The sequence below is a fragment of the Phalaenopsis equestris genome, unplaced genomic scaffold (assembly GCF_001263595.1).
Source record: "Phalaenopsis equestris unplaced genomic scaffold, ASM126359v1 Scaffold232356, whole genome shotgun sequence".
Classification (NCBI taxonomy): domain Eukaryota; kingdom Viridiplantae; phylum Streptophyta; class Magnoliopsida; order Asparagales; family Orchidaceae; genus Phalaenopsis; species Phalaenopsis equestris.
The window spans coordinates 293,791-320,728 of NW_018250322.1; the positions used below are offsets into that span (position 1 = coordinate 293,791).

General features: G+C 33.1%; 1 protein-coding gene across 4 annotated transcripts in view; it reads right to left on the reverse strand.

Annotated features, from left to right (window-relative positions):
• Nucleotides 1–239: 239 nt before the first annotated feature.
• LOC110038279 (glutaminyl-peptide cyclotransferase) overlaps nt 240–26,938 on the reverse strand; it is a 40,375-nt gene continuing 13,676 nt past the window's right edge. Inside the window, exons 5-12 of one of the 4 annotated variants that reach the window (XM_020743070.1) lie at nt 26,125–26,188; nt 24,541–24,658; nt 24,114–24,211; nt 20,672–20,742; nt 20,554–20,581; nt 3,208–3,262; nt 2,746–2,870; nt 240–464 (exon numbers count right to left, since the gene is read on the reverse strand). In XM_020743070.1, the coding sequence (XP_020598729.1) occupies nt 2,764–2,870; nt 3,208–3,262; nt 20,554–20,581; nt 20,672–20,742; nt 24,114–24,211; nt 24,541–24,658; nt 26,125–26,188 (541 nt within the window). In that variant the 3' untranslated portion in view covers nt 240–464; nt 2,746–2,763. Of the gene's footprint in view, nt 465–2,745; nt 2,878–3,207; nt 3,263–20,553; nt 20,582–20,671; nt 20,743–24,113; nt 24,212–24,540; nt 24,659–26,124; nt 26,189–26,938 lie in introns of those variants that run through there. The other 3 variants (XM_020743068.1, XM_020743067.1, XM_020743069.1) reach the window with 3 other exon arrangements.

The window sequence follows — 26,938 nt, forward strand, 5'->3', positions numbered from 1 at the left end:
TCATGAATTTTGATATTTGAGTGAGAATTTAAAAAATGGATGAAAGAGGACCCGAGATTTGTACTTGTAGTTCAATAGAACCATTGGTGTCCAATTCTACTACAATATCCCTCATTCTCTATGTCAATTAACCTAGTAATAATTACACCAAATCTATTAAGCCCCAACCCCATGAAATATGTATAAATGGAGACTGACAGTCTAACAAAAAATTAATTCCATTCAATTAATATAATAAATAGTCAAACAATCATGTTGTACAAAATTTCAAAAAGGCACTAAATCATGCAACATTATTCATTCTAGTTTAGACTATAATTCATTTATATTATACATCTGAAATCAAAACAATTCAAATAAGAAACACTTCAACACATATTTTCATTGATACCATTCATTGGTTGCTCTTCATCTTCTATATAAAATTTCTCTTCTATCATCCATTTAATTTAAAGAAGATTTTCCTGAAAATGAATATCAACTAATAGGTTTGAGTCGAACAGCAACTCGGCGGCTAAATAAAGTATGATATTACAGCAATTTCAATCATAGCAATAATACGCATGCAAATCATCTGGAGGCTAACATTAACAATTGGTATGAATACAAAATTAGGATATGCGCAAGATTAATTTATTCAAGAAAACAATAGAATGTCTTTCATGTAGCAATTGGACATTAGAAAAAAATTTATCATATCTATTAATAAAATACGCCCATCACAAGAGCGCCGATTAATTTTTGCATCGAGTATAGGTACAACTATTTTCTTTTCCAAATATTTTCTTAATTTACATGCAAACAAATTAACACATTCAGCAAATACAACAAGATAGTGATTTAGCTAGTACCATAAGAGAGTAAACTCCATCAAATTCAAATAAAAATAACTTATATTAGAGTTGTGTAATGAACAGTATTATAAATATAAATAAGTCAGACCTTACATCCACTTGAGACAAGAATGAAAAATTAACATAAAATAAATATATGATTACCCCACCCAATCTCAAAATATTTGTCGATATATATTTCTCTTTAGCCTTAAATTAAACTGCTTGGTTCAAGTTCTATAACCATAAATAATCACACAAATTATTTTCACAAGCTAACTTGTATAAAATCTTCTTTTAATTCTATGATTCTCCTCATCACATTCCTCTCTTCTTTTGTATTAATAATATTTACTTAATAAACCTAATTTATTATGTAATGAAGTATTACAATTAAATTAGTTAATTTTGTCATTTGATTTTTAAATTAGCAATTATAATCACTCTAATCAAATTTCAGTTTTTTAAATTACTCAAATCTTAAATCTAGCAATATAAAACATATACCTTCAAATTTTAACCAAAAATTTTTCTAAGAGTTTCCGATTAAATCTGTACCTTAAATACCCTTCTTCCTCTTGTACAAAAATCATCAACCATCACTTCTTGGATTACTTTTTCCCTAATTCTCGTGTCTTTTTTTTTCCTCTCTTCCTGAATAGCTCTCCCTCCTAAAACAAATTCTAATATATTATTTAGAAATTTAATAGTTGCAATCAAAGCTTTTTTATTTATAAATGAAATCAAGGTTCAACTTTTCCTTTGACTTAGAAGTAGAATAGAAGCCCTAACTTTTGGCTCCCAGTACTTTGCTTGTGCTCAACATGACTACATACAGCTCAATCAACTCCATTATGAACTGGAGTCTAGTAGACTAAAATAAATAAATAAATACTAAACAACAATTCAACCATAGACATAGATAAAAAATTAAAAAAAAAATGATTAGATACAGATTACACCTTTATAATTAATCATACTTTATTTTATTAATCTCCATTAATTATGGTTATTAACAACAATCCAACCATAAATTATTTAAGGCATATCACATAAGAGTTTATCAATTCTATTTAAAGAAAATTTTTTACCATTACATTTAAACTCTAGTCGAAAGATCATTACTACTCGCTCCAACCATTAGTTTAATACAAATCACTATATCATTAATTCTCTTCACCTCAACATTTTATCATTAAACCCAATTAAAAAAATAATTAATTAGTTAAAATTATACAAATCTTTGAATTTGGTTGGACTGCCTCAAACTTGATTCATTATCGGATCAAAGTTGGCTCATGAAGATTTATCGAGCTAATCTCAACCCATTTCACAAGATGGCTAGGCTAAATTACATCCCTATATATACACAATGAATCCAAAGCAATATTTGGAAGGGAAAGGACAACTAGCAGTAGCTACAGTGACAAAATATGTATTTTGAATAGGGAAATTTGCATACATAGCATACAATTCTTATATATTAACATATCTAACTTCTAAAATTTAATATTTACATTCATGACTCTGGTGCCAGAATCCATGCATGAAAATATATATTTCACTTTTTAAAAGTTAGTAATAGTGATATTTTTTATGTAAGATTAAAGATTTGGGCGGAAGTTTGTGAATATAAAAGTTGAGGTGTTAGATATGTAAAGATATAAGAATTATGTGGTGGTATGTCTGTAAAATGCCCCTTTTGAATATTTTGCACTCAGATTTTTGCCCATTCCAAGCCAAAAACGATATATTTTTAACTCGATAAACCACCAAAATTATTGTATCATAAGGCATCAAAAAGGAGATTTTATTTTCTCATATTGAATATTTTATCATTTATTATATAAATACATAAATCTATGCATATCATATTATGAAGGAATAATTAAAAAATGCAGGAAATTCATACCTAATGGCTTAAATCTTCTCATTTGAAGCCCTTAATCGGACAAATTTTCTCTATATTACCATCAAATGGGGGAGTTACAGGGCGCAGCCGGATCTCATAGAGCTTTGGCCACAACTTCCCTGTCACTGAAAACTTCATACATAGCAATCACAATTTTTTTTTTATGAAAAAAAAGGAAAATTTACATACATACCACAAAATTCCTTTATTCACATATCTAACACCTAAAGTTTGATATTTATATTTATTACTCTTTGATGCCATGAACCTATGCATGAAAAGATGTACTTCACTTTTAAAAAGTCAGTATCATTGACATTTTCTATGTGAAATTAAAGATTAGAATGTTCTGTATGTAAATATAAAACTTTGGGTGTTAGATATGTAAATACATAATAATTGTGTGGTATGCATGTAAATGCCTCAAATAAGAACGGTCTGAATACAGAATAATGGACTAACCAAAAAGACGCTTATTTTCCTCATCCCAAGCAATTCCATTGAGAACATCAACGCCCTAGAAATCAACAAAAATTTCAGTGGATAATTAAATAAAAAGGAAAATAGATATTCAAGTTTATTTATGTGGTAAAAATATATAATGACGGAGTGAGATTCATAGTTAAGGTCATAATATGAATTTAATAAATGCACGCAGAGAAAAGAAAGTAATTACAAATAGAAGGATGCATATACCACACAATTTTTATGTATTTATATATCTAACATTTAAACTTTAATATTTACTCATATAACACTTTAGTGTCACGATCGCATCAAAACATATGCATAAAAAGATGTATTTCACTATAGAAAAAATTAATATTACTGGTATTTTTACATTATGTTAAAAATTTTGATGTTATTTAAGTAAATATCAATACTTACGTGTCAGAAATGTGAATACATAAAAATTTTGTGGTATGTGCATGTCAGAATTTTAGGAATTTTTCTTTTTGATAACTTCTAATTTATTATTTTCTAACTTTCAATTTGATAATTTCTATTTTCTTTTGCTAACATGAGAATTTTGTGGCTTTCCTAATATAGTTTTCTAATGTAGTGGTCATCCCCTGCTATTTATTTTGTACTCGAGCCTTAGAAAATTAAAGAGGAATAACTATTTTTCTCCTCCCAAAAACTACAGCGTCAGAGCCCATCTTCGCAATCGAAACGGCGACCTAATCCCATCGAGATTGCCTATGCATTTTATTGCATAACTCCTGCCCCTCCTAAGTTCACCCATTACCATCTCGTCTTTGGAGACCCCCCACGAGATAGAAGTAGTTAGAACCCGCTAGGAAGGCTACAACTAGATTGCAGTATTCTAAGACCCCTCGCGAGACGGTCGTGATTAGAGCCCGTTGCCTGGATTGTAGCTGAGAAGGAAACGATTGGATCATGATGTTTGGAGCTCCTTGCCAAGATCTGACCCAGGTAGGGGTGTCAAAAATTAACCCAACTCAAACTCAACTAAAAAAATCCCAAATATTTTTTCGAGTCGGGTTCGGGTCAGAAAATTCGACTCGTTTATTATTCGATTTGGTTTGGGATTAAAAACCCAAAAATGATCTGAATAAGCACGAAATTTCGAATCGAGTTCAGGTTAGCGGGTTCGGGTCTTAGTTTTTGACCCGTTTATTATTCAGGTCGGGTCATTTTTTGATCGGAACCCGAACCCAACCTGCTAACCCGACCTGCTAACCCGTATTGACACCCCTAGAACCGGGCTTGGAATTAACCAAGGAGGGAATAGAAAGTCGTATGATGGAATTAAGTTTTCTATATTTCTAGTTTTATCACTAACAATTTAATATTTAAAAAAATAAGTGAAAGAGCCACTAAAAGAAACATATTAATTAAAAAAAAAAGTTATATTTTTGGTTGAAGTTCTCATCTCCTATACACATTAGCTTCTCTGATATTCATCTTATTTAAAAGCTTATACCTTCGAAAAATATTAAAACACCATGAATTAACTAAATATAAGCAATTACACTTCTAAACTACAGTAACTCAAGGAAAATAAAGCAATATGTACATTGGTCTTGCATATTACTATGAAAATCTTATAATAATCTAATGTATGTGTCCATGACATTTACTTAATGGAATAAATTTATACTTTGATATACATTAACTTTAAGTTTGTTATTCAATGTTTGATATTTTAACTTTACCTTTGATTCATACATTTAGGCCCTGTTTGAGATCACTTTCAGTTTTTTGTTTCTATTTTGTTTTATTCTTTTTTTTTTATTTTATTTTTTGTTTCTAGAAAACACATTTGATATTGTTATGCTTAATCTATTTTTAAAACCAAAAAATATATAACATGTTTTGGTATTTTTCTTTTCTTTTTTAGAAAAAAACCTATATATTTTTTTTAAAAAATATCACTATTTCTAACTATGTAAATATGTCATCCTCATATAAATAGTAATTGTAATAATATTACAATAAATCTAATTATTAGTTTGGATTTAACCGATTTAGCTTAAGAAAAATATACTTTAAGGAGATTTATGTCAGACGTTTGAAATGAATTTAATTAGATTTAATCTTAATCGAACCGAACATTATTTCAGACTTAATAATATTTCACTTGGAAGCTTCATAGGTTGATCTCTCGATGCAAACACCCAAATTTATCTGGCGACCTCAAGATCTCTTGGGAAAAATCTTGATTTCAAGTTAGCAGCAGCCCATTGCACACCTTATTGAACATGAACGTCCTAGGCTAATGTCTGCACTCCTCCATCTCCATCACCATCCTCCCAGTCACCACCATGCCCTCCGACTTCTTGATAACTTTGTTGTATGCATCGAGATTAGACAAACAATTGCCTCCCTCCTTCATCCTCCCAAACAACTTCAAAACCTTCTCCACCTCACCTTCTTCACACCAATCCTTATCACTACATAATAACTTCGAACATTAGGCTTACATCCTTCGTTCTGCATTCTCTCCATGAACTCCATCACCCGACCCATTTCACCACCATGGCATAGCCTCCTGGTCACCACATTGTGGGCAATCACATTGGGGGAGTATCCTCTTAGCATTTCGTCAAACACCAATAGTGCATTATGGATGCAGTCCTTCTAGCATAACACCTGTATCAAAGCATTCTATGTTGCTATGGAAGGCAAGCACCCTGAGAAGATCATACAGTCAAAAACCTTGCCGGCATTCTCGATCTGGCAGGCAATCCCGAGACCATGCCACCGAGGTATAAGAAACAACATCCGACCAACATCCTCATCCTCCTTCCTCCCTCTCTTCTTCATTTGAAAGAAGAGCACCCATTAGCAAGATATTGCAAGTGATCAACGTCAACTCCAGGTCGGAATCCACCATTTCCTTCATCACATCAAGAGTCGTTGCAATGCACTTGAGAAGGCAGTAACCCTCGACGAGGATGCTAAACGTGATGGCAACAGCGCTGAAGTGGGACTTGAAGGATTTGAACAAGGAGGTAGCCTTGCAGACGCGGCAAGACTTGCAGAGGACATCAAGAAGAGAGTTAAAAACGCAAAGATCTTGATGGCAGCCATGGTGGTGAAGGTAGAGCAAGAAACAGACTACATGGTTAAGTTTTCCAACATTCGTGAAGCACTCGGCAATAAGGAAGAAAGTGCGATGGGAGAGGGAGACGCGAGCTGCCTGACAAGCAGAGAGAGCTATAGTCGTGGAGGCGGGCAAAGGTGTCGATGTCGTGGCGAAGGAGGAAGCGGAAGGGGAGGGGTAAAATCGAGAAAGAGCGTGGCAGTCGGCGTGAGGAGGGGGAGGGATCGGGCTCGCGAGGGAGAAATTTTTTGTGTTTTAAAAACAGGCAAAAACATGTTGTTTGTGTTTTGAGTATTTTAAAAACATAAGTGTTTATATAAAAAAAAACACAATAAACAAACACTATTTTTCAGTTTGTTTTCTGTTTTTTTTTCAAAAATAAAAACAAGAACAAAAACAAAAACAAAAATTGATCCCAAACAACCCCTTAACTTTTACATCCATTTTAAGAGTACCGTCAAAACACAACCTAACACACCCTTGACTGAAATTATCCGGCTGACACAACGATTTGTTTAAATTACACAGTTATCTGAGGTGGAAATATACCTAATAGCCCCTGTCCGATATTCTCTTGTCGGCACAATGATCAACGATCTAAATATCTCAATTGATTGGGATTGTAGGAAAACATCTACGCACGCATGTACAATAGCAACCCGTGCCTGCACCATAAGTAAGTGAACTCATCCTCATGATATGCACATACAAGTATTCATATATACATTATTTCATCCTTCATATCATGCATTCTTTCTTTATGAAACATTTTGCCTATATCTATTGATAAATAAATGCAATCTTATTAAATCTATAAGTCATTAAATAAACTAATATATGCATATTTACTAAAATTCTAAACGTAAAATAATAAAGTGGCATATATATATCTGATCATACAATAAACTAACATATACATCTCTATTAAAACATAATAGTCAGACAATAATATGATATCTTTCTAAAATAAATTATTATGCAACTATTAAGATAATAATATTAAACATACATACCTCATGACTAGCATTAAGAAGAATTTTATGTGGTTTAATTTCATCAATACAAAATATAATAATAATAACTGTAAGTAGAAATATATTAAAAATAATAAATACCATAGTAACTTAAAAACATAATCACTATGATTCTAACTTGTTCTCGACTTTTGTTGTTGCTTTTAAGTTAGCATCTATAATATAAAATATTGTATTTAATAAATTTATCTCATATTACTTAATTATATTTTTGTTAATTATAATTCAATTTCCTCATTTTAATTATGAGTTTACATCCTTAATTAATACAAATAATAATAATAATTTAAACAAATTACTTTTGAAAGTTAAAGTCTAATCTTCACTTCTTCAAAACTCCTCAATGAACAATCTTAAATTTGCTCCACCTTGATTTTCTAACATTAGTTAACGTCTTAAAATAATAAATTAATTAATTAATTAAATTTTACCTTAAATGTCCTGGCTGCCCCAATCCCCTTCTCGCACACAAGATGAGTTGTCCCCCTTTACTCACACGCAGCTCGCTCTACATCTCCTCTGCTCAAACCTGCAAACAGAAATCGTTCCCATATCCTTTGTAAGAAGATGTTTGAGCCCGACTTCTCTCTTTTTTTAATTTTTTCTCCTTAATCACACACGAGGCTCGCTCCTCAACTTATTGCTCGAACCAACGCTGGAAAGCTCGATGAAGTTCTTCCCCTTCTCCTTTTTCCTCAACTAGGGCACAAGATTCCCTCGCACACAAGGCCCTTCCACAAATTTCCTCTTCCTACATGCGAGTTCACTCCTTTCTTAGGCTAATGTTGGTCTTCACCAACTTGGAAACTGTCAAGGCTACTTCTCTCTCAATTTTGTTTCTCATGAACAAGTCTTTGTCTTTCTTCTTCTCTTGTCATTGCTATTTCACCTTCTCTCACTATCGGTTTCACCTTTTCGCTTAGAAAGAGGCGTTCAACTCATAAGAAGAGGAAATTGTCGAAAATGGATGCTTCCCATCGAAATGACCCAAAAAATACTATTATTATTATATTAAGCACAACTATTACAACCCTCACGAGACAGTCGTGGTTAGAGCTAGCTGGGAAGGCAACGACTAGATTGCGACGTTCAGAGACCCTTGTGATAAAGTCAAGATTAGAGCCAGTTGGGAAGGCAATGGCCAGATCAGGACATTTTTTGTCTTCTCTGGCATTAAAACTATGAATACCAAGCCCGTATCTATTTCAACCCTTCGGTTGCAGCCGCCAACATTTCTACTCAGCTCGAAGTGTTGAAATAACTCACGAGCGAAATCGACATGGATTTTCAGACTCGTTTTCTTCTCTTCTTTGATTATGTCGTACAAGTCGGCGACGATCAGTGCCCAAAGAAATTCTACGGTTATTATTGCTTCCAGTAATTCTAAAACAAATTCGCCATACTCATAATGGTGCCAACATTGCAAAAAACTATGACAAACAAAAAAGATATGTTGGAAGCTTCATGATAAACCCACAAATTGGAAACCAAAATCTAGACATGAAGGACAAGGCTTATCAAGCCACTGTTGATCTCTTCTACCAACTCTGATACAATACATTTTACCAAGGAGCAATTAGAACACCTACACATTATTTCAATCTCCAAAAGTATCATTGACTCCGTCTCGCTCTTCACTACAGAATCATAACTCTCTAACCACTGCAATGTCAGGTGTTAACCATAATTTTATTCATTCTCGAATAATTGATTCTGGCGCAACTGATCGTATGACTGGTAGTTCTAAATTATGCTCATCTTATATATCTTGTGTCGAAAATAAAAGAGTCAAAAGTGTCGATGGTTCCCTCTTGGTAATTTCCGAGGTAGAAACTGTCGAATTTGTCTCGTTGTTAACTCTTTGTGATGTGCTACCCATTCCAATTTATCTTATAATCCATTGTAATTTCTGATTAGTGTCAAATTATTTTCTACTCTTCATATTGTGAGTTTCAGACATTGACCACTGGGACAATGATTGACAGCGTTAAGGAAAAGGATGAACTATTATTTTCACGATGGACTTGATATGAATAGAATGTCAAAATACTTGTTTAAATTCTGATTTTGTTTCAAAGATAATAATATAATGCTATGGCATTCTAGGTTATGTCATCCTTTTCGATATTTAAAATTCTTACTTCCCAATTTATTTCTAAATAAAATTGTTATATTTTCAATATGAAGTTTGTTAGTTTGCAAAACATCATTGTACGTCTTTTTCTTTCCAAATTTACAAATCAACTACATATTTTATTCTGATGCATAGTGACATATGAGACCCTTGTAAACATCTTACATGCTTTGGAAAAAAATAATTTGTTACCTTAACTGATGATCAAACAAGATTATGTTGGGTGTATCTAATGAAAGAAAAATCTAAACTGAAAAATAAATTTCAAAAACTTTTATACCATGGTTGATACTGAAGTTAACCCAAAGCATAATAGAAAAACAAAAATTATTACTTGAAGCAAATAACCGGTTACAATCAACACAACTGAAAGAGAAAACCTAACAGCACGACACCCAGAAATCTGAAATAACAATATATACACGACACAAATAATCTATAGTGGGGCCTCAGAATAGTGGTGGTGATCGGTGGGGGTTTAGATGGTGGCAATAGGGTAGAAGCGCGGAGCAAGTGAGCGAATATGAAAACAGAACAACAGGTCCTTGTTGTCTTAGGCGAAAACAAGGTGGAATCTAGGTTCCTAGGGGCTAGAAAAACGGATTTGTAGCAAAGAAGCGGTGCAGGAGGGTTGGGACAGCAGTTAGGTGGTAGGGGCGTAGTCCAGAATGACTAGAACAACAATTGATGGGAAAGGACGTCCGATGGGACTCTTCATTGAGATACACTCTTCATTAACTTGCTAGAGACTGGTTTCATCATTCCGTCCGATGGGACGTCCTAACACTCAAAAATAAATTCCAAGGTTATTGTCACTTGATGACCTCATTCAAATCTATGTGGTCATTGAAATATGACAAATCCATCTTTGCTTCAAATTTTTGGCTTGGATATTTTACGTCCAGTCTCCAGGGCAGAGATTCTTCATCCTTGACATCCAAATGGTGAAAAAGATTCACTTTATTTCTTCAATCTAGCAAGTTAGCATTGCGGATACAAATCACTCATTCGGATTGCCTCCTCAAAAAGTTGATAAGCCTCTGTCCCACCACATATCTTCGCCAGAAATCCCATGGACACCTCTTTGTGAATTTCTCATAAAATGCATCACGTCCTTTCCCCTTGACTAGGTTTCCGACGATTATCTCCTAAGCGGCGTAGCTAAGTTTTGGAAATTGAAGGAGGTTATTTAGAGATATGAAAGAAACTTTTTAGAGTGGAGATGGTTTGGGAATGACAGATGCTAAAAAACCCTAGGATGAGACTAGGATTAGGCTAGCTTCAATACCAAATAATATCGGAGTTATCTCAAAAGTTAATATTATTACTTGAAGCAAAAAAGCAATTACAATCAACACACTTGAACGAGGAAATATAACAACACAACACCAAGAAATATGAAACAAATAATAAAACTAGGGTGGAATCTTGAGGGGGGGGGGGGGGGGGGGGGGGGGGGGGGGTGTTTTTTTTTTTTTTTTTTTTTTTTTTTTTTTTTTTTTTTTTTTTTTTTATATGACAACAGAACCTCGGCGGTATCAAGGTGGAATCTGGGTTCTCGACGGCTGGAACAACAGATGTGGCATAGAGGCAGAGCAGAAGGGCTAAGACAGCTAATAGATGTCAGGGATGTGGTCCAGATGTGGTCCGAGATGACTGAAAGAACAGTTGGTGAGAAGGGGAGGGAATTTATGGTGGTTGGAATAGCGATGACAGCAAGCAGAAGCACTGGAATCATAGGAAATGTGGGTTGGAATGCAAAAACTGCAAGAAGAATGGCATCGATAATTGTTTCGAGTGGCTGCAACAAAAAAATGACGGCAAAGAGCGATGTGGGGAGGATGCAGAAGGGGGATAAGAAAGATAAAAATCCCTCGGGAGAAGGACACAATCGGAACACCACTCAAACCCTCCCTCGAAGAGAGAAACAGATGACAATGATTGTCCTGACAGAAATTTGAGCTAAAAACTATCTAATACAACACAAATTTAGAAATGACTAAAAAGAAATGAAGGATAATAAAAAAAAAACATAAGAAAGGAAAGCGAGATGATTTCAGCCTGTCACCAGCAATAGGTAATCTTAAGGTACTGTAGCAACTACAGTAAAGCAGTAATTTAGTGTGATAAGCTCCCGAGTCAATGGTACAAACACAATTTCAAAAGTCTTTTAAAAAATTAAGTGATAACGGTCGAAAGTATTTCAAAAATATTTTGGACCAATTTTTTTTCAAAAAATGAATAGTTCATCAAAGCTCTTGTGTCGACACCCCACAATAAAATGGCGTGGAAGAAAAAAATAAACACTTATTCGAAGTAGCTCGGGTATTGCTATTTATAAATCAGTTGTCAAAATATATTTGGGGTGAAGCCAATTTTACTACTACATTCCTCCTTAACAAAATATCCAATAAAATTTTGAAGTTTCAAACACCTTTTAATGTTTTTCATAAATTACCCAATAAATCGGCTTTTGTTTTCTTTAATTTTAAAGAAATTTGGATTATTGTATTTGTTCACATTGAAAGTCAAAATCAATGAAAATTGAACTCCGAGCCATAAAATGTGTGTTTGTTAATTATGCTCCCACCTAAAAGGGGTATAAATGTTTTGATCTTTTTCTAAAAAAATCTATTGTTTCTATGGATGTCACCTTTTTAAATTACAATAATTTTTTCACCTCAGCTTCAGAAAGGGAGAGACAAAACAAAGATTAAACTACTGGTTTTCATGACTTTCTTCAAACCAAAGACTCACAAAATAATATCTTCCAAACCCTGATTGTTCCATCTAAAAATTTAAGTTATATTATACTAGGAGAAAGTGGGTCGAGTTTTTTAAATATTCAAGAATATTTACATCTTTCTATCTTATGATGTTCATAGTCCCATAACAACTAACAAAGAGGAAACATGAGAAAGAACTATATAATTGGTATCATTTTATATTGTTTGCTCGCGACAAAGGACAATTCGAAAGGAAGAGTCTACGAATCATTTACATTGTCTAGAATCCATGAATCCTCCAGGAAATGTCTTCACTGAGCCTTTAACCCATAATTAAATCTACTTCATCTTTCAGTTCCGAGTCTTTTACCCTGAACCTGAGTCCACACCTGATCCTAAATTTAATGACTCCAGTCATCATATTGCTAATTGTAAGGGGGTGAGGTCTTGCACCCAACAACCATCATCTCATTATATGTTATATGAAAATCTCGCATTAACTTTTCAACTTTCATCACACATTTATTGTGTATGGAGATTCTTAATACTATGTAGGATGAAAATTTTCAAGTGGAAGAAGGTTGTCTTCAAGGAGATAAAAACTCTAGAAAAAAAATGGCACATGGGAATTGATGATCTACCCAGAGGGAAAAAAAATTGTTGGATGCAAATGGGTGTTCAATGTCAAGTATAATTCTGATGATTCTTTAAATAAGTGCAAGGTTCGACTGATTCTCAAGTTCACTAAGACCGATGGCATTAATTACTTAGAAGCATTAGTTCAAATCGCAAAACTAAACTCAAAAAGAGTTTTTCTGTCGTTTGCAACTAATCCTAACTGACCCCTACAAGAGTTGGATATAAGAAAATAAATTTCTTAATGGAGACTTGGAGGAAGAAGAGTACATGGATGCATCTCCAAAATTTAGTGAGAAGTTCGACACTAAGGTGTGTAAACTGAAAAATCCCTTATACGATTGAAATAGTTAGACATCGAGAGCATGGCTCGAGAAATATACACTTTTTTTAAAAAAATGGGGTATACTCAATGGCAAGGAGATCATACAATGTTTTTCACACATTCAAAGGATACGAAGATAACCATATTGTTTGTATATATAGATGACATAATTCTCACTGGAAAAGATATATATGAAATGAACCGATTGAAGACTTCTGCATCATCAATTTTTTGAGATCAAAGACTTATGAATTTCTGAGGTATTTCTTTAACATAGAAGTTGCTAGATTGAAGAGAGGAATGTTATTTCCCAATGGAAATATGTTCTTGATCTTCTGAAGGAAACTGGAATGAGTGATTGGTATCATGCAGACACTCCAGTTGATCTCAATCAGAAACTAGGAGATGAGAAGGATGGTGACCTGATGAATACAACTCGATATCGAAAGTTGATATACTTATCACATACATAACCAGATATCGCCTTTGCTATAAATTTGGTAAGTTAATTTTACATATTCGCCCTCTGAAAAATACCTTGAAGCAATGAACATGACTCTCAGATACCTAAAAAGTACACCAGGTAAGAATTTCTTCTTTCAGAAGACCACACAACAAAGCATACAAACATACAACAATACAGATTGGGTGGGCAAAGTTGTTGGTAGGAGATCGATATTTGCATATTGTACTTATGTCTAGGGAAATCTGGTTAGATGGCAAACTAAGAAACAAAATGTGATGGCAAAGAGTAGTGCCAAGGCAGAATAACGAATTATGATATTATGACTGAAGAGAATTCTTGAAGAGCTACGGATTCCAATAAACATACAAAGGAAATTGTATTTTGACAATAAAGTTGTCATAAGCATTGCAGAAAATTGAGTGCAACATGATCACACAAAACATGCAGAGATTGATATAAACACTCCATAAAAGAGAAGATTGATTGGGAAGTTATTTGCATGTTTTTCACTCCGACAACAAGTAACATATATTCACCAAAGGACTTTTTAGATCTAGTTTTGAGTTTCTACTAAGCAAGTTTGGCATGTAGATACTATGCTCCAACTTGAGAATTTTGGGAATTTCCGCTTTTGATATCTTCTATCTTTATTATTTTCTATTTTTTGTAGTTTATATTTTTAGAATAAGTTAGTGTACGTAATTTCTATTTCCACTTACTAGCACGAGGATTTTGAGATTTTTCTAATGTGGTAGCCTTCCCCTATTATTTATCTCATATTTGAGTCTCGGGAAATTGAAGAAGAATAATTATTATTCCCCTCCCAAAAATTACAGTGTACAGATCCTCTGCTTGATAGCTCTATTTCCTAAATAACCTAATCTGTGAAGAGTTATGATTGAAAATGGGTCTGTTTGAATATTTATCATCTATCTTAAATTAGCAGTGATCTTTTCTGGCCATCAAACATAAATATAAATTAAAAGATCATGTGACCTTCAAATTGTCACTTTGAAAATGAAGGGATACGAGAGGAAGATAAAATATACGAAATTCCATTTTTCCCTATCATATTTCACATAGACTCTTTTGCATAATACTCAGATTCATATTTCATAATTAATATACTTGTAATATTATAAATTTTACTTCTAACTTGTTATATTCTTTTTCTACAAACCTTAAACCTTCTTTTAAATGTTCTATCACTTTCACTGCAACTATATTAATATGTCACTGTAATTTTTGCATTTGGCATACTTTTAATCGATAATATTTCTCATTAAAATATAGAGTTAGAACAATAAAGAAATGTTTTAGAAGACACAGCTCCGTAATGTAAATGAGAAGAGGAAGAGAAATTAAACCACATAAAGAGAAAGATACAATATAATTACACGAAATCTTAGTAATTTTGGTTGGGAGCACAAACTAAGAAGAATGCTTCTATACTAAAAGAAATCAACTCAAGGGGCCTGATATGTTAATAAGCTTCATTATCCTTAATTTTCAATGATTATTTATCTTTTTTAAAATTTTAACTTACAAAGAATTTCTCCCGGGAAAATCTTTACTCTATATGACTTCTACTAATACAAAGCATAGATTATATGGTTGCCAGATTTAACTTCTGACATTTAGTTTATTTGTCAGAAGTTAGAACTATCAGTTTATTTTCTTTCCAGTTATTTCCTGTTTTATGTTAAAAATTATTAGTATTTAATTATTTTCCAGTTATTTCTTATTTTATGTCTTTCCTTTTATCACTGGGCGGTTATTAGGAATTGATTAATTGTAATCTTGAAGATATGAATGTTAATTCATGCATTATGTATTTATACTCCATTCTCATATCAATAAAAGTCTCATGCTCGATTCTCAAAACCTACATAGCATCAGAGCACCGGGATCTTACCCTAGCCACCGGGATCCTTCTCCAGCCTTTGAAACCTTCCCCTGTGGGTCTATAGCCGCCAGACCTCCATAAAACGAGCATCCAAACTACCTTCCTACAGTCAGATTTCTCCCCTACAGGCCTTCCAGAGCCAAGTTCCCCTACCTCAAGTTGTCGAACCTCCATTTCAAGAACCGTCAGACTCCTTTCCTGCAGCCAGATCTTTATCCCACTTGACTGAATCTACCTTATGTTGCTAGAAATCCATGCCTTGTTTGTTGGTTTCCGTGTAAGAAATCAACTCCTTCCATGGCTTGGCATCCAAACCTCTTTTGGCTCAATCGGAGCCATGATTGATTCCTACACCACCGAGCTTTCGTCTATCCCTACTCTTGAGTCCACCGGAGGATCGACATCTACCTCAATCCCTCTACCTGAAATCCCTATGAATTTCATGATTACCACTCATAAACTCAATGACTCCTCTCAAGGTGTTTCTTTGTTTGTCAATGGTCAAGGTAAATTCAGCCACATCAAGGGGATGATTTGTGAACCTCCGAAGACTGACCAATCATATGTTGCGGCGGAAGTAAAAAACGCCATGGTTATGTCATGACTAATTAAATCTCATGGAGACCTCTATTGGCCATTTTTACCTGTTTTTTCCGTCTGCAAGTGCCCTCTGGACTGTCATTCGCAATATATACTCAAATATAGGTAATTCTAGACAACTCTATGAAGTTTCTAAAAACATCCGCTAGGCTAAATAGGGATCGAATATGGTGACCCAGTACTACAAAGATTTGATTATTTTATGGATGGAACGTGACATCTACTATGACTACACTTGATACTCTCCAGCAAATCTTTCCCTCTTCGAAAAAATTTTGGAAAAGGATCATGTGTTCTAATTTTTGTCGGGCTGAAGAAGAACCTCGATGAAGTCAGTGGACGTATGCTTGATTGTTACCCTCTTCCTTCAACATAAGCAGCATTCATCGAGATCTGTCACGAAAAAGTCAAAAACTTGTCATGTTCGGTAGCTCAACTACTTCAGTGGAGCCATTAGACTTGGTCTTCAACATTACTCCTCTATCTACCACGTCGTAGCGAGTTAATCCCTCCACATGTGATTTTTGTCACAAACCTTACCATACATGCAACAATTGTGGGAAGCTCTACGGGAAAGTGGTAAATATGTCTTCGACCAAATCTTCCACTGCTAAATGTCTCTCTACGACCTCGGAATCAACAGCAATTCAGCCAGCTCCAACTCAAACCATTCCCGACTAAACAAACTCTATTAAGAAGCAAATGGAAATATTGATTAATCTGCTTGGGTCTAGTCGGTTCTCGTTCGGCCCGTCGACCTCTCATGTTCATAAAGGTAACATCTCTATGACATTCATTGATTTATTTCTAGTCTATGGATTATTGATTCAAGTGTCAGAGACCACATGACCAGATGTTCTGGCTTTCTGGCTTTTTCTCGACATATTCTCCTTCTAGGCGAAATAATATTAAAATTACTAACGGTTCTTATAATTACATTGTGGATAAAGGGTCGGTTGTACTAACAATCTGGCTGATGTTGGGATCCGAGTTGCATGTTTGCTTGCTTAAATGTAACGTTTTGTCCTAGTAAGTTAACATGTGACCTTGAATGCATTGCTCATTTTTCTCTTGATGTTTGTCTTTCAAAATTGTCTTTCAGGGAGGATAATTGGAACTAATAAGCGAGCAGTCGGGCTTTATTGTTCCAAAAAATGATATTGACGACTCTTCAAACTCAATCCCGTAGTTATAGTTTTTTTCCTTTCTATTGCATGTCTGCTTTTATATTGTCGTTTGGGTCATCCCAGTTTTTGTACCCTTTGATGTTTATTGATAAAAATTCATCTTCTTTTAAATGTAAAATTTGTCAATTAGTTAAACACCAACGTGTACCATATTCATCTCACACTTACACTACTTCCTCTTCTTTTTCATAAATTCATAATGACTTCTGAGAACCTTCTCGAATTTCCAGCTATACCAATACACGGTGGTTCCTTACTCTAATTGATGACCGCACTCGGATGATTTAGGTCTATGTATTAAAAGGCAAATCTGAAGTTCCAGTCCCTTTTCAAATATCTCACTCCCCATTATGACCCAATTAAAACCCACTACTCATGTCCTTCAGACCAATAATGGTCGTGAGTACTTTAAATCTATATTGAAAGAATTCTTGGCTAGTAAGACATCCTCCATCATAGCTCCTATACAGATTCAACTTAACAAAATTGGGTAGCCAAGCGAAAAAATAGACACCTTCTCAAAGTTGTTTGTTCCATTATATTTCAAACTAATGTTCCTAAACATTTTTGGAGCGATGTTGTCCTTATCGCCACCTATCTCATCAATAGAGTTCCCACAAAAATCCAAAAGATTCATACCCCATTATACATCAAATGTCGTGTTTTCCTACCAATTAGTTCTTCTCTACATTAGATCCCAAAATATTTAGGTGTACTGCCTTTATTCGAAACACTACCCTAACTCGTAGTAAAATTGATCCCTGCTCAATTAAATGTGTCTTCCTCAGCTATTCCGGCACTCATAAAGGCTATCAGTGTTTTAATCCTAACACCAATATAATCGATGTTAGTGTGATGTCTACTTTTTTAAAAATGTCACCTTCTTCCCTAACACTACCCTCAAGCGAGAGGAGGTTGATTTTCTGGGCACTTCCTTCTCTGACTTCATTGGACATTCTGCTACTCCTATGACCAGTGTGTCCACTAAACCTTCAGTCCCATTGGATTCACCACCAACCAGGCCAACATCACCAACATCATCTCCCCGTGTCCATACTCGTCGTATGAAACCCTATGTTAAGACTCGTTCCAATGCCCCTACCATCGAGCCTGCTGCCCCGCTGCAGGTCTTGGAGTCTGCTTCGGTCGATGTCCTCGAAACAATGCTTTTTCACCTTACAAGAGTCACTCATGATCTGGGTGAAGATTCACATTCCCCCATTGAGGTACACGAACAAGTACGATCATGCACTCTTTATACTATAGTGAAATACATCTCATTCCACATCCTACCTCCGACCTACACAGCAATTGTCGCATCTTTGACGGATCGTTGTCTCCCATCCACTACTGAGGCAGCTTTGGCTGACCCATCCTGGAAGGCTGTTGTCATGAACAAGATGAATTCCCTTCGGCACAACCATATTTGAGATATGGTTGATTTTCTCCCAAAAAAGAAAGTGGTGGGCTGTAGGTGGATTTTCAACGCCAAATTTAACTTCGATGAATCCTTTAAAGACAACAAGACACAGTTGGTTATCAAAGAATATTTACAAACTTATGATGTTGATTATAAAGAGACGTTTGCTCCGGTAGCTGAACTAAATATCATTTAGGTCCCGTTATCCCTAGGCACGAATATAGATTGGCCCTTCAGTTGGATGTCAAGAATGCTTTCATTAACGACGACCTCGCTGAAGTGCATATGTCTCTTCCTCGGGATTTGAATCTACTTCTCGTGGGCAAGTGTGTCGGTTGTTGAAGTCTATCTATGGATTGAAACAATCCCCACAGACCTGGTTCGACAAGTTTATGCAAGTTGTAGTGGGTCTTGGTTTCTCTGAGGCCAAATCTAATCATACGTCATTTTTTCACCATTTATCTGGTAACCGTACTGCCATCATCATCGCCAATATCGACGATTTGTGCTCACAAGTAACGATCTACCGTCTTGGAGTCTCTCAGAGGTAACCTTGTTGTGTCTTCTGAGATGAAAGATCTAAGTTCTCTCTGGTATTTCTTAGGCATGGAAGTGGCTCGGTTCACTCGGAGCATTAGCCTATCCCAACACAAATATGTGATAGATTTATTGACTGAGACTAATTTACTTCTTTGCGAACCGATATCTGTCCCGATGGACCCTAATGAGAAATTGGTGGAAGTTCTCACTGTTGTTCCGATGAACAAAATACACTACAATGTCTTAACCTCATTTAACTCACCCATATACACTCAGACATTTTTCAAGTTGTCGGTATTGTAAGTTTGTTCATGCATGACCCCTATGAGCACCATCTCATAGCTATCCATCGGATCCTCCACTACTTAAAAAGAACATCAGGCTCAAGTTTGTTGTTATCTTGTCATACCTCTTACCCTATTGCAGTTTATATGAATGCTAATTAAGCCTGGTCTGTCCATGACCGAAGAGTTATCTCGGGTTATTACTCCTTCGTGTTGGGAAATCTTGTCCCTTGAAAAATTAAAAAATAGTTTGTGGTTGCCCCTAGAATTACTGAAGTCAAGTTTCGCTCTATGTCCTTGGGGTGTGTGAAGCTCTCTGGTTAAGCATCATGCTCCACAAGTAATGAATGTCAATCATCATTCATCTGCAGCTTTTTTGTGACAATAAAGCTATCATTAACATTGCTCATAATCTAGTCTAACATAATCGTACCAAGCATGTGGAGATTAATCGTCACTTTATCAAGGAGAAACTTGATTTTGAAGAGATTTGTGTTCTATTTGTCCCATCAATTAGTTAGTTGGCCGATATTCTCAGAAAAAGTCTTCATCGACCATTGTATGATGTCTTCAAATTCAAATTGAACATGATTGGCATCTATGCTTCAACTTGAAGGAGAGTACTAGAAGTTGTTACTATTGATGTATTTCTTTTTCGGTTATTTTCTATTTTATGTTAGAAGTTATTAGTATTAATTTATTTCCTTTTGGGTTATTTCCTATTTTATGTCTTTCCTTTTACCTTCGGGTAGTTAGAAATATGAGTGTAATATTTTCCCGTTTTAAGAATTCATGTAACATGTATTTATACCTCCTATCATATCAATAAAATTAACCTGCTCATTTCTCAAAACCTACAATATATATAGAACTTAAATGAAAAGTTCCGCAAAAAAAAATGAGAAACTTGATGAAGAAACAAGATATCCTTCCATGTAACATCACAATAATAATTCACATAAAAAAATTACTAGCTTACCATGTGCCCCGATTTTAATAAGTTTCTCCTGCCATAGATGCGAAAATACTATTAAATTTAAAACTATTTTGCTTTCAATTGAGAATATAACAGCACAATAGATATTTCTATAAGATACCTCAATTCATGGAGAAGAATCCAACCAAGCACGGAGCCGTTGTCAGGTGAAATTCTAGCAATGCAGTCTGTCTGTATAAATGATACAAAATGCTATATGAAAAACAGGAAATTACATTTGGAACCGGCACATTATAATTGTAAAATATCTAACAAAAAGAAATATTTGGAAAGTGCATTAAAAGAAAAGAAAGATAAACAGTAGAAATAGGATTCTAAACCCATGCAGACGTGCAAGAGACTAAAAAAGAAAAAAAAAAGAACAATAGAATAAAAAGGAAAAAATCCTTCCTTCATATTGCAAATTTATCTTTAAAGATCTAGAGTACCTATTCCTAAAGAAACAAATGAAGAATCAATTTCTTACAATGTTTAGAGATAAAGGTATACACTATTTCTTGAAAACACTGCAATAAGTTTAGAATTTGATCGTGTTCTAAGATAATCCATCATTAGAAGTCTAGTATCACAAATGATTCATTTTCTTAGGAGATTCCACCTATAATAAAATTTTATCAATCTAAGTGTGTAAAGCAGTGTGCATATTAACTTTAAAAAAAAATTATACTTCTTTTATTTCAAAAAAAAAAAAAAAACAAACAAATCAAACTTCTTTTGTTGCCTAATTAAAGCTTGAACAATTCTATGCCTAATTGAATAAGTTCCGATCAATAGGTTGATTTGATTTATTATATATAAATATATGCAATTAAAGTTTAAAATTAATAACTAACTATATAGTGTGCATAAAACTTGTGTTTGCTTTCATATCATAATCTGATAGTGAGTTTCAACACGCTAAGTGGAGAATATGACATTTCTTAGTGTAAAAAATCAAGATAACCATGAGAAAAATAAATTTATAAACCTAGAAGATAAATTTAACCAAGTAATGGGTTAATTTAGATGAAGTGTAGACCTAAATTCATGACAAAAAATTTCAAGAGAACCAACCTTGAATCCAGATAAAGGAAACTCTTATTGTGTTCCTTTGTTTCCAAATGACCTCATGAGGGATCTACTTTAAAAACCTCACCTCCTCAACCTAAGATAATTTTAGTAGAAGCAATATATGGTGTGCATTTAAAGAAACATGACTATAAAAATCATGGTTCACCTTCACACCCTCCTCAGGTTTTTAAAAACAATTTGGGGCATTTACATACATACCAACCAATTTCTATGTATTTTACATATTTAACACATAAATTTTATTTTTCACATTTATACAACCCAAATCTTTCAATATCACATCAAAAATACAAACATTTAAACTTAGAAAAAAATGAAATATACATTTTATGCATAGGTAAGGTGGTATGTATGTCAAACTTGAAGTTTATGTGTTAGATATGTAAATACATAGGAATTGAGTGGTACATATGCGACTCTTCCAAAATATTTTTAGGATAGATCCATATGTCCGCCATCCCCAATGTGAGTCCACTAGGAAACATAAAAACCATTGGAATCCTAGAGATCATAGGGATCTTAGACCAAACGAATATAAATACAATATAAAAGCTTGAGGTCTTGCTAAATATCATTATTATCCCATTGATGATGACTATAAACAATATTATCATGAAAGAGACCACAACGTTTGTCATGATCAACATCATGTTAAATCTAATTTAAAAATAAAATTTAAGGTTGTTGCCACACAATTGATGATAGATATGATCAAGAATTTTCCATAGCTGGTAAGTTAAACATAAGATCTCTAGAATTGGAATTCTAAGGTTATGTTAAATATATCAACATTAAATGGGTTAGTGCCAGTAAGAGATTTTAATTAAGAGTTCATAATGACAGGGCTAATTTAGTTGAACCTGCTAAAATTGGGGCATACATGAAAGCTAGAGTGACAAGTAAATAATTATTTATTTAGTTTACTTGAACAACAAATAAATCTATTGCAAGAGAGTTGAATTTTTAATGAATATTTAAATCAATTTAAGGAATTGAATTCTAGGTATGATTTGCATGAAGAAATACTTATAGTAAACATATTTGACCTTCAGGCTAAAAAAAAAAAGATTAAGCTCATCAGAAAGCATTAATGCATCTTTTTCATAAAGCAGTATTGATTTTTTTATCACAAGTGTTAAGGATATGTATTAAATCCTCATGATGCCCTCATATTATCACGATTCATATAAGAATCTGATAAACTTCCAAATCCTAATAAAAAAAATATTAAAAATTTTAAAGATAATGAGACATTTTATGAGGACGATTTGAGCACAAACATTGCGCAACAAATTAATATCCAACTTGGCTTATCATATATTTTTATACATGAATTTGAATCAAAAATAAAATCTAAAAATAAAAAAAAAAATTAAATCAGGAAAACGTATAGTAACACATGGAAATTGATTACACGTTCATTTGTTCACCTACCCTTCACGATTTTTCTATTAAAGTAAACAATAAACTGGCTTTCAAATTAACTCTTATCAAATTATAAATTATAAACTAGTCTTACTCCACCGTGATATACCCTTCCCAACTTGGGGAATCCAACCCAAAAAAAAAGGAAAATCCTTCTCCTTCTTCAGGATACCCTGAAAAAAATATCTCAAAAATCTCCCTCCTAGCACAACAATGGGTATTTATAAGCAAACTGACACTAATAACTGAACTACCCTTATATGAATTAAGGCTAAATGAAAGCTAAGAAAAATAAATAAATTAATTAAGATTTGCACACATACCACTCAAATCCTATGTAATTAAATATTTAAACTTAAACTTTTACATATATGCCACCTTAACTATGCTGAAAAGGTGTATTTCACCTTTTAAAAGTGAAAATAGTGGTACTTTTATGTGAAATGAAAGATTTCGGTAGTATTAATATACAAATCAAAGTTTAGGTGTTAAATATTTAAATACATAGAGACTAGGTGGTATGTATGCAAATGCGAAAACGTGAGCATAATGAGAAATAAGATTAAACAAATTTCTTAGTGTGGAATAATATTAGCATAGGATGGATAATGTAAAATATCATATATTATCATCCAAGCATGAGGAATAAGATTAAACAAAATTTCCAAAACTCAGTAACAGTACAATTTGTGTTGCATAAAACTATCAGAGTTCAATTTCTTCCAAAGAATCAGAACCATAAGTGATCTTGCTATTATATTTAAGGGCATTTATAGAGATAGCACACAATTCTAATGTATTTACATATCACAACTAAACTTTCATATTTACATACAAAGCACTCAAATCATTAATATTACATAAAAAATAGCACTATTACCGCATTTTAAAAGTGAAATAAGCATTTTCATGCATAAGTTTAAACTACCAAAGTGCTATGTATGTAAATATAAAAGTATTGGTGTGAGATATTTAAATACATAAAAATTATGTGCTAGGTATGTAAATTTCCCTATATTTAACTATAGGAGCAAGGATTCACACACCTGCCAGACATTTGCCAATACTTCACCATTCACATATTCCAATTCATTTAGGAGAGAAATTTCATGCTCATAAAATTTAACAGTTGTCTTTTTTATAGCTGCATCATTAACAAATCAATCAAAACCAGTACAAATGCACGTAAAATAGAAAGATATTAGGGGCAATTACATAAATACCACCTAATTCTTATGTATTTACATATCAAACATCTATATTTCACCTTTTACATTTATACGACCCAAAGCTTTCATATCACAACAAAAACACTACAATTTAACTTTTAAAAAAGTGAAATACACTTTTCAAGCATATGTAAAGTGGCATACATGCAAAAAATTGATGTTCAGCTGTTAGTATGTAAATACATAAGAATTGAGTGGTAAGTATGTAAATTTTCAAAGATATTAATCAGTTCAAACTAGAAACCTTTCCAAGTAACAGGGTTAAGTTGATAAAGTGTTGAGCTGCCATCACTACCAAATATGACTTTCCCATCCGTTGCAAGTCCCCAGCCATCCTTCATGGAATGAGAAAATCTACCAATCTGCAAAAATATTTATCTTATTAGAGAGAAATGAAAAAAACATGATGGAGGTATGTAGACTCACAAAGCATTAGCTGTGAATTTTCTTTGATTTCCATAGCTTTAATCAAAAGACAATTTTCATTAATAGAAAATTGAAACTTCTTTAACATCTGGACTATCACGAATATTTTTTTAAAGAGGCATTTACATGCATGTCACCTAATTCTTATATATTTATATATCTCAGACCCACCCTTTCCTTTTTTACATTTATACCGCCTAAACCTTTTATATCACATAAAAAATACCATCATTTAAACTTTTAAAAAGTGGAATACAAACTTTAATGCATAGAAAAGGTGGCATGTACGTAAAAGTTGAAGTTTAGGTGTTAGAAATGTAAATAAATAAGGATTGAGTGGTATATATGAAAAATCTTCCTTCCTACAAAGCAATCAATGCATCATCAGAAATGGATCCCGTCCCATATTATTACGTCTACCGCACCATTAATACTGGACATAATATCTACATGTAAGATAGCTTTTAGAACAAGAAGTAAATAATATCAGGAAAATGAAGATGAATTACAAGGATATGAAAAGAAAACAATCCAATAGCAGTAGTAGATTCCAGAAATAAAATAAAAAATATACACTTAAGATTGAAATAATACCACAACTTCTCATAATTTCAAATTTATAGTATATCCCCGAATGTATTCTATGATTTTATATGATCCCAACTTTTACATTGAATTTCATAAAGGTCCCTACAAAAAGCCTTCTAGTTAAATATATTATCATTTCATCCTTGGGTTTGAATTTCATCTATCTAAATGTCTAAATCAACTAAAAATTTGTAGTTGTAGTTGCCATGATTAGTAGATAATTTCTTCTGATTTTTTTTTGGCATGTAACAAATGCAAAATGATTAAAATAATGTATAATAATGAAAATTATGAAAATGTAATTTATATCCTAAGGAATACTAACGAGAACCTATAATGAAGATGAGTCAATTAAGGGAATTGAAAGAAAACAAATCGAACACGCCCGCGTAAGTGTGTGAGAAGTTAAGACATGCCCACATAAGATGTTGCTGCAGTTTCCTCTTGCCGTTGACCTGTGTCTAGGAACGACTGACATTTACTCCCACGCCACAATTAAAAGCTAAAAATAGTGGGGCATTTACATACATGTCACCACCCAATTCCTATGTATTTACATATCTAACACCTAAACTTTAGGTTTTACATTTGTACCACCTAAATATTTTATATCACATAAAAAATATCATTATTTTAACTTTAAAAAGTGAAATACACCTTTTCATGCATAAATAATTTGGCATATAGGTAAAAATTATAATTTTGGTGTTAGATATGTAAATACATAGGCGCTAAATGGTATGCATGTAAATCTTCCAAAAATATTTAGTGAACTTGAATAAGCATGTAAGATATGATATGGGAGAGGAAAAACCTTGCTTAAATTATATCGATCATATATGAATCCATTTTTTGTTAACCAGGTCACTTGGAGCAACCTACACATGAAAGCATCAATTAGATGGACCTCAAAAAAATTAAACAGAGAAAAAAAAAATTTACTTGCACAATGCATCATTTAACAAAATAAAGAGATTTTCATTTTTTGGAAATGATATAGGCATAATTCATAAGACATTATAGAAAGAAAAAAAACAAGAATTTCATCTAAATTTAAGGATGTGGCTTGACACTTTCTTAAGCGCAGGCACAATCTCAACATGTGAAATAAGTTTGCACAAACTTTGTTAATATTAGTTTGATAAAAAAAATTTGGTATTTAAAAACATCATAAAGCAACATGATCTATATTAAAGCATAGAATCACTTCTAAGTATGTGTCAGTTCCATTATGTTTGCTATGAAGCTAGGAAATTCAGTTACAACATCCTCAGGTAGACGCCATTGCCATACTAAAAAATATATAACCTAGAACACAGCAACATCACGCAACAAACAATCGTGCCGTGTCTGACACATTTGGCCGTGTTATATAAATAGTATCGAAATGTATAATAAAATGTTACAGTTTGAAGATTTGCATTATACTAAATAACTTATATTTATTTTTTATATATAATATTCTAAAAAATTATTGATGATCATATATTTTTATTTTTTGTTAAATTTTTATTACTAATTATTTTTCATTTTACATAATATTTATCATTTTTTTAAATTTTTCTTTAACTACTAATTTGATTTATGAATAATATGATAATTATTTATATATTTTTTCATTCTTAAAT